This window comes from Ammospiza nelsoni, chromosome 19 (assembly GCF_027579445.1).
Source record: "Ammospiza nelsoni isolate bAmmNel1 chromosome 19, bAmmNel1.pri, whole genome shotgun sequence".
Taxonomy (NCBI): Eukaryota; Metazoa; Chordata; class Aves; order Passeriformes; family Passerellidae; genus Ammospiza; species Ammospiza nelsoni.
The window spans coordinates 9,800,669-9,814,890 of NC_080651.1; the positions used below are offsets into that span (position 1 = coordinate 9,800,669).

At 65.3% G+C, this 14,222-nt stretch overlaps 1 protein-coding gene across 1 annotated transcript; it reads left to right on the forward strand.

Annotated features, from left to right (window-relative positions):
• The first annotated feature begins 1,465 nt into the window (after window positions 1-1,465).
• Window positions 1,466-14,136, forward strand: USP43 (ubiquitin specific peptidase 43). Its single transcript, XM_059486111.1, has 17 exons — window positions 1,466-1,499; window positions 3,425-3,627; window positions 4,177-4,500; window positions 5,494-5,634; window positions 7,483-7,583; window positions 9,805-9,897; window positions 10,066-10,201; window positions 10,475-10,598; window positions 11,040-11,202; window positions 11,411-11,522; window positions 11,675-11,778; window positions 12,085-12,162; window positions 12,238-12,367; window positions 12,466-12,814; window positions 13,086-13,226; window positions 13,506-13,616; window positions 13,688-14,136. The coding sequence occupies exons 1-17, from the start codon at window positions 1,466-1,468 to the stop codon at window positions 14,134-14,136; spliced, it is 2,793 nt and encodes a 930-aa protein (XP_059342094.1).
• Window positions 14,137-14,222: the final 86 nt, after the last annotated feature.

The following is a 14,222-nucleotide window of genomic DNA, read 5'->3' on the forward strand; positions in this document are numbered from 1 at the left end:
CCCTGCGGGCACACCCCTGTCCCTGCGGGCACACCCCTGTCCCTGCGGGCACACCCCTGTCCCTCCCTGCACACCCCTGTCCCTCCTGGCACACCCCTGTCCCTCCCGGCACATCCCTCCCACCGCTCTCACCTCTGCACGGTGCTCATTTACCCCTGGGACACCCCCGGGGTGAGGTTTCCGAGCCCCCCCCGCCCCGCTGAGCCCCACAGAGCCCGGGGCAGTGTCCAGGCACAATCCCCGCTCAGTGCTGCTGGATCCCAGCTCGGCTCCTGCTGTGGGATCACAGTCCCAGCTCACACGATAATGGGTGGAAAGAGCCTGGAGACACCTGCTCAGTGAAGCACCAGCGATGGAGCAGATGCATCAAACCCGAGGGGAATTGCTGTGAACAAAGTGCAGGAGCTCCTGCAGCCCGGGGTTATCTGCTGCTTTCTTTGGGAACCAGCGGAGCATGGCCAGCTCCATTCATCAGCCTGAGCCCTGCACAAGCAGCATTTCCCTGCCTCGGTGCTGTCCCTCCTCAGAGACTCCCAAAAAAGGCAGGCCCCATGCATCTTTCATGGGGCACGGAATAACTCACTCTGCTATCTATAATTCAATCCGAGCTGCAGAGGCTGGGGAGGGAAGCGGTCCAGGGGGGAGATTTCTGTGCCTTGGGCCCAAAAACAGCTGCAGGCAGGGAGGGGCAGGGATGGGCAGGGATGGGCAGGGAGGGGCAGGGAGGGGCAGAGAGGGGGCAGTGCCAGCCCGGGCCGCTCCCCCAGCCCCTCCCGGGCTCCCCCAGCTGCCCCCAGGCTCGGAGGGGACAGGGCTGTTGAAAGCACATTTCCACTCCACAGCACAGATGTTCCCAGCCCGTGCCAAGAGAGCGGGAGAGGCTCAAAGAAAGCAAACATTGTCCCAGGGCAGAGCACAGCGAGCAGGGAGGAAGGTTTCTCTTTTTTTTTTGCTGTTATTATTATCACAATGATTTGGCAGCATGGAAATGGATTTCTCTGGGGCCTGAGTCAGTCCAGCTCACATCTATTAGGGATTTTATCCTGAAATCCAAGTGCCTCCCTGGCACAGGGACTCCTGTCCATGCCCAGGGCTGTCCTGTCCCTGTGTCTCCCTAATCCAACCCAACCTCTCCGTGTTTTCATACCCATCCTGGTTGTCTGCTGTCCCAGGCAGTTCATGCCATAACAACAAGGAATTTTCCAGCACAGGGACCAAGCGTTTCCATCCTTTCCTGGTGTTTGACACTCGGATTTTGCCCACCCCACATTTGCTCTGAAGCCGAAGCAGGAAATGGCAGCTTGAGAGGCAGGAGCTGGAGAGAGGCAGGAGATCCCAAAAAAGGCATTTTAGGGAGAAAGTGCTGACGAAACCCAGCAGGGCCGGATGCTGCAGCGTTGATAAATATTTGATTCAGCCTGAATAGGAAGGCATCACGTTCAGAATGACCTGAAAAAGAGGGAAGATGACAAGTACAGTGCCACTGAAAGATTCACACGGTGAGCATTCCTGAGGCTCACTCCGGTGTGCAAACTGCTTTGAATTGGAATGCACTGGAGTTACCTGTGGGAAAGGCACCTCTGCCTGCTCCAGGCTGGGGGGTAGGCACTGACATCCAGGGGATGCCTCTGCCTGTGCTTGGAAAGGCCCTGATTCAGTTTTCAGTCGTTGGCTGATGTGTGCTGTCAGAATTCCTGCGCTGACATCACAGGTGGCAGCTGGGGGGGCTGAGAGGACCCCAGGAAAAACGCTTTCACTACCCAAACTTCCTAATCCTGGCAGGACCGGGGTTTTGTGCATGACTGAGTTCACTCTCTCATTTTAAAGCCATTTCCCTTGGCTGTGTTTGTCAGCTCTCCCTTCCCATCCATCCCACCCTAACAAACACCAGGTTCTGACCCAGCCTGAGTTCAGCTCCTGCCTCTGGACTCTCCCCTCCCCTTGCTCTCCTTTAGGCTTTTCCTCACCTTCCTTGAGGAGTTGCTTTTTGTTTCTGGCTGCCTTGAGCTCGGCAGGAGCCCTGCCCGGGCTGCCTCTCCTCCCTGGCTCGCGTGGGATGCTCGGGGCTCCAGTGTGCAGCCAAAAGCGGCCAGAGAGAAACAAGTGCTTTTCTCCTCAGTGAGCCAGGAGCTGCTCTAGATAAACCCATTCTTCCCACGCTGCATGAGGCACAACCGGCCCTTGTTAGAGAATTCAGCCAGGAAAGGCCCCGCAGCCCCACACGAGCGCTCTGGCAGATCCCAGTTCCCATCTTCTGGGTCTCCAGTGGGGTTTGCACTGGGGCGTGCTGCAGCAGGGCCAGAAGCCTGCCAGGCGTCCCAGGGAACACTCTGTGTACGGATTGACACCTTCGGATAGGAGCAGGGAGGAACATTTTATCCTTTGGCTTTGTAATGATGGATTTCACAGCTCTGGCCGGGAGGATGCTGAGAAATGAGCTCCAGCAGTGGATGCAGAGTCAGCCCAGGAGTCAAACCTTTGAGCCTGGGGGCTTTGTAGATGGAATTTCAGCTCAGCCCAGAGTGCGTGGGCCAGCGAGAGCTCCGGCAGTGCCAGCAGCTTTCCTCGGGCAGGCTGGGAGCTGGGAGCCCCCACGGCGCTGGTGGCGCTCTGGGGGCCAGGGGCTGCGCTGAGCCCCTGCCCTGCATCCCCAGCCCAGAGCAGCTCCCCGGGCACAGGGACCACCCCCGGCAGGGCCCATCCATCCCCATTCCCATCTGCCCCGGAGGAAAGGCTGAGTGCCCGGGATGGCCCCGGGGTGGCCCCGGGTGGGAGCCGCTGTCCCCACAAGGCGGCTGCTCCCTCGGGGGGCTGTGAGGGGCAGGGCTGACCCCAGCCGGGCTCTCAGGGGACAGGAGTGACCCCAGCCGGGCTCTCAGGGGCAGGGCTGACCCCAGCCGGGCTCTCAGGGACATCCCGTGCCAACCAGGGCTGGCTGCGGGCGGGAGGAAACTCCGGCCGGACTCAATCCTCTCTCCTGTCTGGATCAGCAGCTCCTGAGCCCGGCGCCACTCGCGGCAGAGCCGTCCCTGGGGATCCACGGGCGGCTGATCCCGCTCCATCTGCTCAGCATCGGCAGCTGCATTTAGCCTGAGCTCACTCTCGGGCCAGCACACGGCCCTGTGCCCGATCCGTGTGCATCACACCGCTGCTGCCAGCCTGGCATCCCCCCGGGGAGGTCACTGTCCTGTCACCTCCCCGAGCTCACAGCCCGGCCCAGGGACACTGCTCTGCGGGAGGAGGGACCGTGACACCCAGCAGCACCGCCTGGCCCTTCCTCTGCCACCCTGCCACGCCTCCCGAACCCCAAACCGACACCAGGGTGTGGTGCCAGACAGTGAAGGGTGGCAGGAGGTGGCCAAAGGCTCTGGACTCTGCCAGCCCTGGGTTGGAAACCCCCGTTTTGTGACTCCTCTGTGCACAGGAACTGTCACTATGTCCCCAAGGCTCAGTGTGGAGGGTGCGGAGGTGACCATGGTGCCACTATCAGCTCAGAGCGCCCAGCGGGAGCAGAACTGGGGCATCCCCGAGTGCCGCTGTGACACCCTGAGGCGATGCTCAGGGCAGCAGGGACGGGACTGCCGGGAAAGGGGACAGAGGGACGGCTCACTCGGCCGGCACCGGGCGGTGCCGGGGTGACGCTGGGGACACCGGGGCAGGGGGGGGCACGGCCGCCCGTGCCGCCGGCGGCACCTCCCCGCTCCCCCCGCCTCCGCTCCGCTCCCTCTTCCTCCTCCTCCTCCTCCTCCTCCTCCTCCTCCTCCTGCCGTCTCCCTCTCCAGAGCCAGCCCGGCCGGGGGAGGAGCCGGCCGCGCACAAAACCTCCCGCCCGGCCCCTCCGGGCCCCGCAGCGGCTCCGGCACCGGCGGCGCCCAGCGCCCAGCGCCCGCCCGGGGCCATGCGCGCCGCGGCGGGGCCGGGGCCGGCGGGGCCGGGGCAGGGGCAGGGCGGCCGCCCGGGGCCATGAGCGCGGCGGGGCCGGGGCCGGGGCCGGGCTGCGGCCCCGGGCGGCGGCGGCGGGCGGGGGCCGGCGGGGCGAGCCCGGCGGGGCGGCCGCGGGCGGGGGGCGGGCGGCGGCGGCGGGCGCTGCGCTCGCTGGGCTGCCTGGCCGGGCGGCTGCTCCGCACCTGGGCGCGCCTGGCCGGGGGCCGCGGGGGCCGCCGCGCCGCCCCCGAGGATGACGAGGGCGGGTTCCGGGGGGGCTCGCGGCGGCGGCTCGGCGGGGCGGCCCCGGCGGCGGCCCCGGGGGGCGAGGCGGGAGCGGGCGAGGCGGGAGCGGGAGGCGCGGAGCGGCCGCCGGGCGCGCAGGGGCTGCGGAACCACGGCAACACCTGCTTCATGAACGCCGTGGTGCAGTGCCTGAGCAACACGGCGCCGCTGGCCGAGCGCCTGGCGCTGGGCCGGTACCGCGTCCGCGGAGAGGTCACGCACCGCCTGGCGGCCCTGGTCCGGGCGCTCTGGACCCGCGAGTACACCCCGCAGCTCTCCGCCGAGTTCAAGGTACCGAGCGGCCCCCGCCCCGCGACCCCGGCTCACCCCGGCCCCAGCGGCATCCCCAGCGGCACCGGCACAGCCGCTCACAGCACCGGCGAACCCCGCTCACAGCTTCCTCCAGCTCCCCCGAACCCACTGACACCATTTCTAACCCCCTGACACCCTTCCCAGTCCCCCGAAGCCACTGACACCCTTCCTAACCACCCCCCAAACCCCTGCCACCCCTCCCAGCTCACATCAGCTGCTCCCCTGCCTCACCCTCCCAGTGGACCCTGCCTTGCCGGACACCCCCGGCCCTGTTGCTGTCACCTCCCTCTGGCCTGGCCCCTGTCCCCGGAGCCCCCGGGGTGGGTGAGCTGCCAGCCCGGCCGTGCCCAGAGCCCTGAGGCTGAGCTGGAGCCGGCTGGGATCACGGGAAAGGCAGGATGTTGTCCCAGGAGCCAAATTCAGTGGCCTCGGGCTCTGTCCCTGGGTGTGTCACACCTCTGCCAGTGTGCCAGGGGACAGGGTGTCAGGGGCATCCAGGGGACAGGGTGCCACGGGCACCGCAGCCCGGCCGGCCTGGCATCACAGCTCCCCGCGCTCAGGGACACGTGTCCCCTGCCCGAGTGACATTTCCTCCGTGCTGCCAAGAAACTGAACTTTGCAAAGTGCCCGGGGGAGTTCCCGGGCAGCCGAGCCCCGCCCTGGCATGGGCTACTCGGGGTTGGTGCCGTTGGAGTGCTCGGGGCAGGTGGGACCCGAGGGTCCCCATGGCTGAACCTGCCCATCTGGGCCTCATTGCGGTTTTCCCTGTGTCCCCTCCTGGCCGCTGGAAGCTGGGGCACCACAGAGCCTCTGTCTCTGTCCCCCCTACTCTGCTGGCCCCGGGGTGGCCGAGATGTCCCTGCAGAGGCAGGACAGGGCAGTGGCTGTTGCAGGGATGGAGCAGGGGTGGTTTTGGGGTGGGTGCTGAGCATGGACCCGTTGATCAGCGCCCGCCCCGCCCGTGTCCTGCAGAACATCGTCTCCAAGCACAGCTCGCAGTTCCGGGGCAATGCTCAGCACGACGCGCTCGAGTTCCTGCTCTGGCTGCTGGACCGAATGCACGAGGACCTGGGCGCCGCCTCCCCGGCCCAGCAGAGCCGCGGCCCCGCGCAGGTCGGTGCCCCCGGCTCGGGAGGGGCGTTCGGGCCCGGGCTGGGACCGGGGACGCCGGGATGCGGTGTCAGGCGGTGGATGGAGCTGGGCCCCGCCCCGGAGGGGACAGGGATGCTGTGGTTCGAGGTGGGAGCCGAGACTGGCAGGGGTTGGAGTGCTGGGAGAATGGAGGATGTCGGCAGGAGCCATCCAGCTGAGCATCCCGGCTCTGGGAGCATCCTGGTCCTTGGATGAGGAGGAGATGCAGCCCCCCCCGTCTCTCCCTGCCTCCAGCTAAGCCCGCTGTAATTACAGCTCGGCGGCTTTGCTGCTGGCAAAATGAGTAATTAAGTCTTCCTCAATCCATCTGCGCTCAGGCATTGCCCTGGCCCTGGCCCTGGCCCTCCCTGCCTCCTCCTGCCGCCTCCTTCCCACTCCTTCCCTGCTCCTTCCCGGCTCCTTCCCCGCCTGCTGCTGCCCGCCGGGCGCCGCCTGTTGCAGGAGATGGATTTGAGCTGTTGCTGTTTGACCCGTGAGCTCAGCTCAGCACTGTGCTGTCCCCACTCTGGGGGTGATACCTGGCCCAGCACTGAGCTGTCCCTGCTCTGGGGGTGACCCCCAGCCCAGCACTGAGCTGTCCCTGCTCTGGGGGTGACACCTGGCCCAGCACTGAGCTGTCCCTGCTCGGGGGTGACCCCCAGCCCAGCACTGAGCTGCCCCTGCTCTGGGGGTGACCCCCAGCCCAGCACTGAGCTGCCCCTGCTCTGGGGGTGACCCCCAGCCCAGCACTGAGCTGCCCCTGCTCTGGGGGTGACCCCCAGCCCAGCACTGAGCTGCCCCTGCTCTGGGGGTGACCCCCAGCCCAGCACTGAGCTGTCCCCACTTTGGGGTGACCCCCAGCCCAGCCTCCAGCCCAGCTCTGTAGCTCAGGGACAGCCTGGCTGTGGTGCCCATCTCCAGCGTCTCTGGAGAGCCTTTACTGCCTGGCCAGGGCCCTGCAACCATCCCTGCCCTGACCTGAGCTGCCCTCAGCCCTGCCACCTTCCCTGGCACATTTGGACACCTCAGGCTTTTTGGGAAAGCCTGGCAGCTCCTGTTAAATGTCAGGTGCCCACGTGTGCCATGAGCTGTGGTGTGACACTGGCTGTGCCACCTGGAGGCTGTGCCACCTGGAGGCTGTGCCACCTGGAGGCTGTGCCACCTGGCTCTCGGGAGGGGACCCTTGGTGTGTCCCTCAGCACCTGTAGTTTTGCCTGCCATCCCCCAGTTTTGGCTCCTTTTGGTGATGCCACTCAAGTGTCACCCACATGCCCCTGTCCTTGGGGAGGGATGCCTGCAGGGGTGGGACCCCCAATAAGTGTCTGGGGTGAGGGGGGATCAAAGTGGGCACCAAGGCTTGGCTGCCAGGAAGGCAGGAGGAGGAGGCACCCCTTGGGTTTTTGGGGAATTCTGGGGGCCCTGTAGGGCACAGACACCATCCAGGTCCCCTCTCAGCCACACCAGATGGACCCCAGTGCCAGGCAGACCGTGAGGACACGTCAGCCTCAGCAGGACCTGATGCCAGCAGATGGCATTGAGGAAAATCCACCTCTCAGCCAAAATCCTCAGTGATTTTCAGTCTTACTCATTGAGACACCAGAAAGTCACTGTCTTACCCCAGAACAGCCCAGGGTTTTTACTGACACTGCCTGGAGGGTGCAGCAGTGCCAGGCAGGCAGGTGCCAGAGTCTCTTTGGCATCACCTTGAGCCCATCCTCGTGCCATAGGGACACCAAAGCTAGCCTTGGTTCCCTAGGACGTGTCCCTGACCCCTGAAGGACATGCCCTCACCCTGTCACCTCACTCATCACTTGTCTCTTGCCCCTGCAGCCTGGCAAGGACGGAAGCAGTTGTGCCAGCAGGTCCCCCCCTGGCACCCAGCACCCCCGTGGGCAGAGCTTCGTGCAGAGCCACTTCCAGGCCCAGTACAGGTCAGTGGGGCACAGATTCTGCCACAGGAGGCTTTCCCCTTCTGTGAGCCCTGGGTGGGCACTGTGAGCCCAGGGAAGGCATGAAATGGGGAGGATCTCCATCCATCCATCCATCCATCCATCCATCCATCCATCCATCCATCCATCCATCCATCATCTGTCCATCCATCCCTCCGTCCATCCATCCTTCCATCATCCATCCATCCATCCATCCATCCATCCATCCATCCATCCATCCATCATCCATCCATCCATCCATCCATCATCCATCCATCCATCATCCATCCATCCATCCATCCATCCATCCATCCATCCATCCATCATCCATCCATCCATCCATCCATCCATCATCCATCCATCCATCATCCATCCATCCATCATCCATCATCCCTCCGTCCATCCATCCATCATCCATCCATCCATCATCCATCCATCCATCCATCCATCCATCCATCCATCCATCCATCCATCCATCATCCATGCATCCATCCGTCCATCCATCCATCATCCATCCATCCATCATCCATCATCCCTACGTCCCTACGTCCCTCCGTCCATCCATCCATCCATCCATCCATCCATCCATCCATCCATCCATCCCTCCATCATCCATCCATCCATCCATCCATCCATCCATCCATCCATCCATCCATTCATCCATCCATCCATCCATCCATCATTCATCCATCCATCATCCATGCATCCATCCATCCATCCATCATCCATCCATCCATCATCCATCCATCCATCCATCCATCCCTCCATCATCCATCCATCCATCCATCCATCCATCCATCCATCCATCCATCCATCATCCATCATCCCTCCGTCCATCCATCCATCCATCCATCCATCCATCATCCATCCATCATCCATCCATCCATCCATCCATCCATCCATCCATCCATCCATCCATCCCTCCATCATCCATCCATCCATCCATCCATCCATCCATCCATCCATCCATCCCTCCATCATCCATCCATCCATCCATCCATCCATCCATCCATCCATCCATCCATTCATCCATCCATCCATCCATCCATCCATCCATCCATTCATCCATCCATCATCCATCCATCCATCCATCCATCCATCCATCCATCCATCCATCCATCCGTCCGTCCGTCGATCCATCCATCCATCCATCTATCCCACCCACCCCAGCCAGGGCAGCTTCTTCCCCTACAAGCAGGTGAAAGTGTCCACGGCCAGGCTGGACAGGGCTGGAGTGACCTGCTCCAATGGCAGTGTCCCTGCCCATGGTGGTGTCCCTGCCCATGGCGTTTTCCTGCCCACAGCTGCGCCTCTGCCACAGGACTCGGGATTATCCCAGAGCCCCAGCACGAGGGTGCCCCGCTATGGGACACCCCACACCTTCACCAGCCTGGCACTTGTGGGATGCTCAGGCCACCCTGTCCCCAAGCCACGACACCGCAGGCAGCAGGGCACACATCTGGCATCACAAACCCTCCTCCTCTCTCAATTAATCCCTCGTCCTATATATGCAAAAGGCACTTTAATTATCCCTGTTCCACGTGCCAGAGCCGTCTGTGCACTAAAGGATTATTAATTCCTGTGGCTGTTTCCCAGGGAGCTCAGTGGCTTTTTAAGGTGACAAATAAAGAGGACTTGGGATTTTGCTTTGAATTTTAATTCATTTTTCCCCTTTCTGTTGAACAAAAAGGCAGGGGGAAAAAAGAAATTAGAAACAAACAAACAAAATAACCCCCCCAAAAATAAAACCAAACCAAACAAAAAACAACAAAAAACAAACAAATTAAGAAGAATCAGCAGTAGGTGGTTGTTGGTACCAGGGATGATGGATGTGGTGTGTGGTACCTGGAATGATGGATTTGGGGTGTGGTTCCTGGGCTGGTGGATTTGGGCTGTGGTACCAGGGATGGTGGATTTGGGCTGTGGTACCTGATATGATGGATTTGGGGTGTGGTACCTGGAATGATGGATTTGGGGTGTGGTTCCTGGAATGATGGATTTGGGGTGTGGTTGCTGGGATGGTGGATTTGGGGTGTGGTTGCTGGGATGGTGGATTTGGGGTGTGGTACCTGGGATGGTGGATTTGGGCTGTGGTACCTGGGATGGTGGATTTGGGGTGTGGTTGCTGGGATGGTGGATTTGGGCTGTGGTACCTGGGATCAGCCCCAGGGTGGGCTCTCGGGGGCCGTGCCCGCTGTGCTGACGCTGCCCATCCATCTGCCAGGTCCTCCCTGACGTGCCCTCACTGCCTGAAGCAGAGCAACACCTTCGACCCCTTCCTGTGCATCTCGCTGCCCATCCCGCTGCGCCAGACCAGGTGAGCCCGCAGGACGGCTGTTCCGAGCACAGCAATTTGCATTTTTGGAGGTAAATAACGAACGCGGAGGCGGCGGCAGCCCCGGGGCAGGCGGCAGGGGTGTCCGGTGGGTGTGTGCCATGCGGGGCTGCCAGGCGTTGCTGAGCCGTGTCCCCGCCGTGTCCCCAGGGCTCTGAACGTCACGCTGGTGCTGCAGTGCGAGCGCTGGCGCTTCGTGCGGGTGGGCCTGGCCGTGCCGCTGCTGGGCACCGTGGCCGACCTGCGGGAGATGGTGGCGCGGGAGGGCCGCGTCCCCGCCGAGCAGGTAACGGGCGGGCGGGGAGCGGGGTCCGGGGAGCAGAGCGGGGAACGGGGAGCGGAGCGGGGCGGGGAGGGGAGCGCGGAGCGGGGAGGGGAGCGGAGCGCGGGGAGCGGAGTGGGGAGCAGAGCGGGGAGCGGGGAGCGGAGCGGAGCGCGGGGAACGGGGAGCGGAGCGGAGCGGGGCGGGGCACGGGGAGCGGGGCGGAGAGCGGGGAGGGGAGCGAGGAGCGGGGCTTGGGGCCGGCCCGGGCGGTGCTGCTGAACTCCCGTCCCGCAGGTGATCCTGGCCGAGGTGTCCCCGCGGGGCCTCCTGCGCTCGCTGTCCGACCCCGAGGCGCTGCGGGCGGCCGGCGAGGCCGCGCCCGTCTACGCCTTCCAGCCGCCGCCCGCCCGCCGCGCAGGTACCGCCGCGCGCTGCCATTGGCTGCGGCTGCCGGCCCGCCCCCCGCCGATTGGCTGGGAGCTCCCGGACTGTGCTAGGATTGGCGCTGGGCGGGGGGCGGGAACGACCCTGTGATTGGCGGGAGGCTGTGGATCCCTCACTGTGATTGGTGGGAGGGAGTGGATCCCTCACTGTGATTGGCGGGAGGTGATGGATCCCCTCATTGGGATTGGTGGGGCAGTGGATCCTCCCTGCTGTGATTGGTCAGAGGCAGCTGCGCCCCATCGGGAATAGGGGAGGGAGTTTCTGTCAGAATTAGTGGGAAATGGATCTCTTTGGCTGGGATTGGTGGGAGCTGTGTCCTCTCTGCTGGGATTGGTGTGAACGGCGGTGCTAGGCAGGGCTGTGGCAGTAATTAACACACTGCTAACAAGAGCCCCTCGTTTCCCTCATTCCGCAGGGTGTCCACGCAGCCTTCCCACATCCCCCGCGGTGCCACGGCCAGAGGGGCCGCGCTTGCTGTCCAGCGCTGCCCGCTCCTCTGACTGCCTGCACCGCGCGCCCGGCGGCCGCATCCTGCTGCTGCTCTGCAACACAGCGGGCACGGGGCCACAGCTCACCAGGTACCCCCACCTGCCTGCCACCCACCTGCCCCCTGCCTGCCACCTGCTTGTCACCCTGTCCTGCCACCTCCCTGCCATCTGCCTGCTACCCGCCTGCCACCCTGTCCTGCCACCTGCCTGCTACCCACCTGTCACCCGCCTGCCACCCTGTCCCACCCCCTCCTCACCCATGTGACACCCAGCCCGTGTCCCTGCTGCCTGTGCCCAGGTTTGGGCCGCCGCTGGTGCTGCGGGAGGAGCGCGGCGTCTCCTGGGAGCAGCTGCAGCAGAACATCCTGGCCCAGCTGAGGGGGGTCCTGCGGGGAGATGTCCGGCCACAGGTGAGCCCAGGGAACAGCCCTGTGCCCTCAAAGCCATCCAAATTCGGGGGCTGTGTTTGCCCCGTGTGCCAAGGCCTGGCTTGGCCAGGTGCTGCTGCTGGGCAAGGGATCCCTGTCCCCTGGTGGCCCCACAGCCCCCTCTCCCCTCACAGGGCACAGGAGCCCTTTTCCGGATCCGCCTGGCCGGGGGCTCGGCCCCCTGCACCTACCTGTCCCCTCAGGATCCTCATCCTCTCTGCCACCCTGCCATCGACAGGTAAGGGGCGACAGGGACAGGACTGTCCCCAGGATGTCCCCTCAACCCCTGGGGGTGGTTAGTGGCATCACCATGAGTGGGCCATCACAGGGTCCCTGTGCATGGCTGTGTTGTCACCATGGGTGCCTAGTGGTGACACTTTGGGTGGCCACAGTGTGGTCACTCTGCTGCCCCAGCACTGGGTCCCCAGCCCACTATTCCCAGTGTGGGAGGTGCTGGCTGTCCCTGCCTCCACCACGGTCTGGCAAGGAGGTGTCCCCATGGGGACAGGGGTTCTGGGGACATCTCACCCTGTCCTCCCCTCAGGGCCCTGCAGCTGTGTGGGGCCGGGGGCCCTCCCCACGTGAGGCTGACGGTGGAGTGGGACATGAGCACCAAAGAGCGGTAAGTCCCCTGTGCCCGGGCTGAGGGGACACCCGGGCATTGGAGTCACCCTCAGTGGTGATGTGTCCCCCCCAGGCTGTTTGGGAGCATCCAGGAGGAGGTGGTGCAGGATGCAGAGAGCGTGAGACGGCAGCAGCAGGCGCACGGGCAGCAGCACAGCTGCACCCTGGATGAATGCTTCCAGCTCTACACCAAGGAGGAGCAGGTACGGGCACCTCCAGCACAGGGGCTGCAGTGCTGGGGGTGGCTGTGGAGCTGCCGGGGGTGACAGGGAGGGAGGTGGCCATGACGTGGTGTCCCCAGCTGGCCCCGGACGATGCCTGGCGCTGCCCGCACTGCAAGGTGCCCCAGCAGGGCACGGTGAAGCTCAGCCTGTGGACACTGCCCGACATCCTCATCATCCACCTGAAGCGCTTCCGGCAGGTGGCCGAGCAGCGGCACAAGCTCACCACGCTGGTGAGGTTCCCGCTGCGGGGGCTGGACATGGCCCCGCACGTGGCACAGCGGGGCCAGCCCGGGGGGCAGCTCCTGGGGCGCTGGGTGCCCTGGCAGCCCACCCTGTGCCTGCCCCCGGGCTGCCCCCGCGACCACCTGTACGACCTGTATGCCGTCTGCAACCACCATGGCAGCATGCAGGGCGGCCACTACACCGGTGAGCGGGGACACTGGGACAGGGGTATAATGGGGGTGCCTGGGGGGACTGTGGGGGTGCCATGGGGCAGGGCAGAGGGGAACTGGGGGGCAGGGAACATTCAGGATGGCATTCCAGCCACCTCATGGCACCGGGATGTGTCCCCCAGCACCGTCGTTCCCTTGGTGTGTCCCTGCACCATAGGGTTCCTGGTCCCCTCTGCACCCTGGGGCTGGGGGCATCCAGGGACAGAGCCCCTGTCCCCGCTCACCCCGTGTCCCCTCGCCCCCAGCGTTCTGCTGCAACGCCCTGGACGGGCGCTGGTACAGCTACGACGACAGCCGGGTGGAGTGGGTGCGCGAGGCGGAGGTGAGCACCCGCAGCGCCTACATCCTGTTCTACCAGCGCCGCCGCGCCGCCGGCTCCGGCACGGGTGAGCCCCAGATCCCTGCTCCCACACCCTGGCACTGCCGCGTGCTCACACACAGCCCCACGTGTGACCCACACCCGTGTGCACACGCCTGCGTCTGCCCCCTGCACACGTGTGCACACAGACCTGCTGCGCCATCCCTTCGCGTGTGAGCACCCTCAGCCCACCCTGTCCCATCCCTGGTTCACCCCCAGCCCATCCTGTCCTACCCTGTCCCACGCCCCGCTCCCCGCGCTGGGTCCCCTCGGTCGGTGCCCCCGGCCCACGCCCCGCTCCCCGCAGGCTCCGCCGCCGCCGCGGGGCACTGGGTGTTCCGCCTGGCCGCCTCCGAGCCCCGCGCCGACCCCCGCACCGACCCCGACCCCTCGGGCTCCGTCGCCGCCCCGGAGAACGGTGAGACTCAGGATGCCGGCCCCCGGTGCCCGCCGCGCCCCCCGCCCGCCCTGACCGTGCTTTCCCCGCAGGCGGGTTCGAGGCGCGGCCCTCGGTGCGGGGTCTGCAGGGGCTGCACGGTCGCAGCCTCAGCGTCCGGACCGTCCCCGCCGGACCCGCGGGACAGGGGGAGTCGGGCGCCCCCCGCGCCCCCCGCCGGCTCCGCCGGGCCGCCAGCGCCGAGGGGACCCCGCGCCGGCCGCCGCCGGGAGCCGGCAGCAGCCCCGGGGCCGCGGGGCCGCGGGGGGACGCGGGTGTGCCCCCGGGCCGCTGCCTCCCCGGCCCCTCGGCGCTGGGGCGGTCGCGGAGCTCGGCCAGCCTGCCCCCCCGGGCCGAGGGGGCGCTGCGCAGATCCGCCTCGCTGGGCAGGGCCGCGGCGGGGCCGCCTCTGGCCCGCGGTCCCCCCGGGGCCACCCTGCAGCGGGGCCGGCAGCCCCCTGGGCCCCTGCGGCCCTCGGCCGTGCCCGAGTCCAGCTTCTGAGCCATGGATGGGAGCACCACCCCAGCAGCTGTACAGCAGGTCCTGAACGGATCGGGGAGCTCCCCAACAGGGGTGTCTCATCACAA

Coding starts and splice junctions, on each gene's coding strand:
- USP43 (XM_059486111.1), top strand. CDS start 1,466: ATGACAAGTACAGTGCCACTGAAAGATTCACACG. Junction 3,628..4,176: donor CACTCGGCCGGCACCGGGCG/GTGCCGGGGTGA, acceptor GCCGCCCCCGAG/GATGACGAGGGCGGGTTCCG. Junction 5,635..7,482: donor AGAGCCGCGGCCCCGCGCAG/GTCGGTGCCCCC, acceptor TTGCCCCTGCAG/CCTGGCAAGGACGGAAGCAG.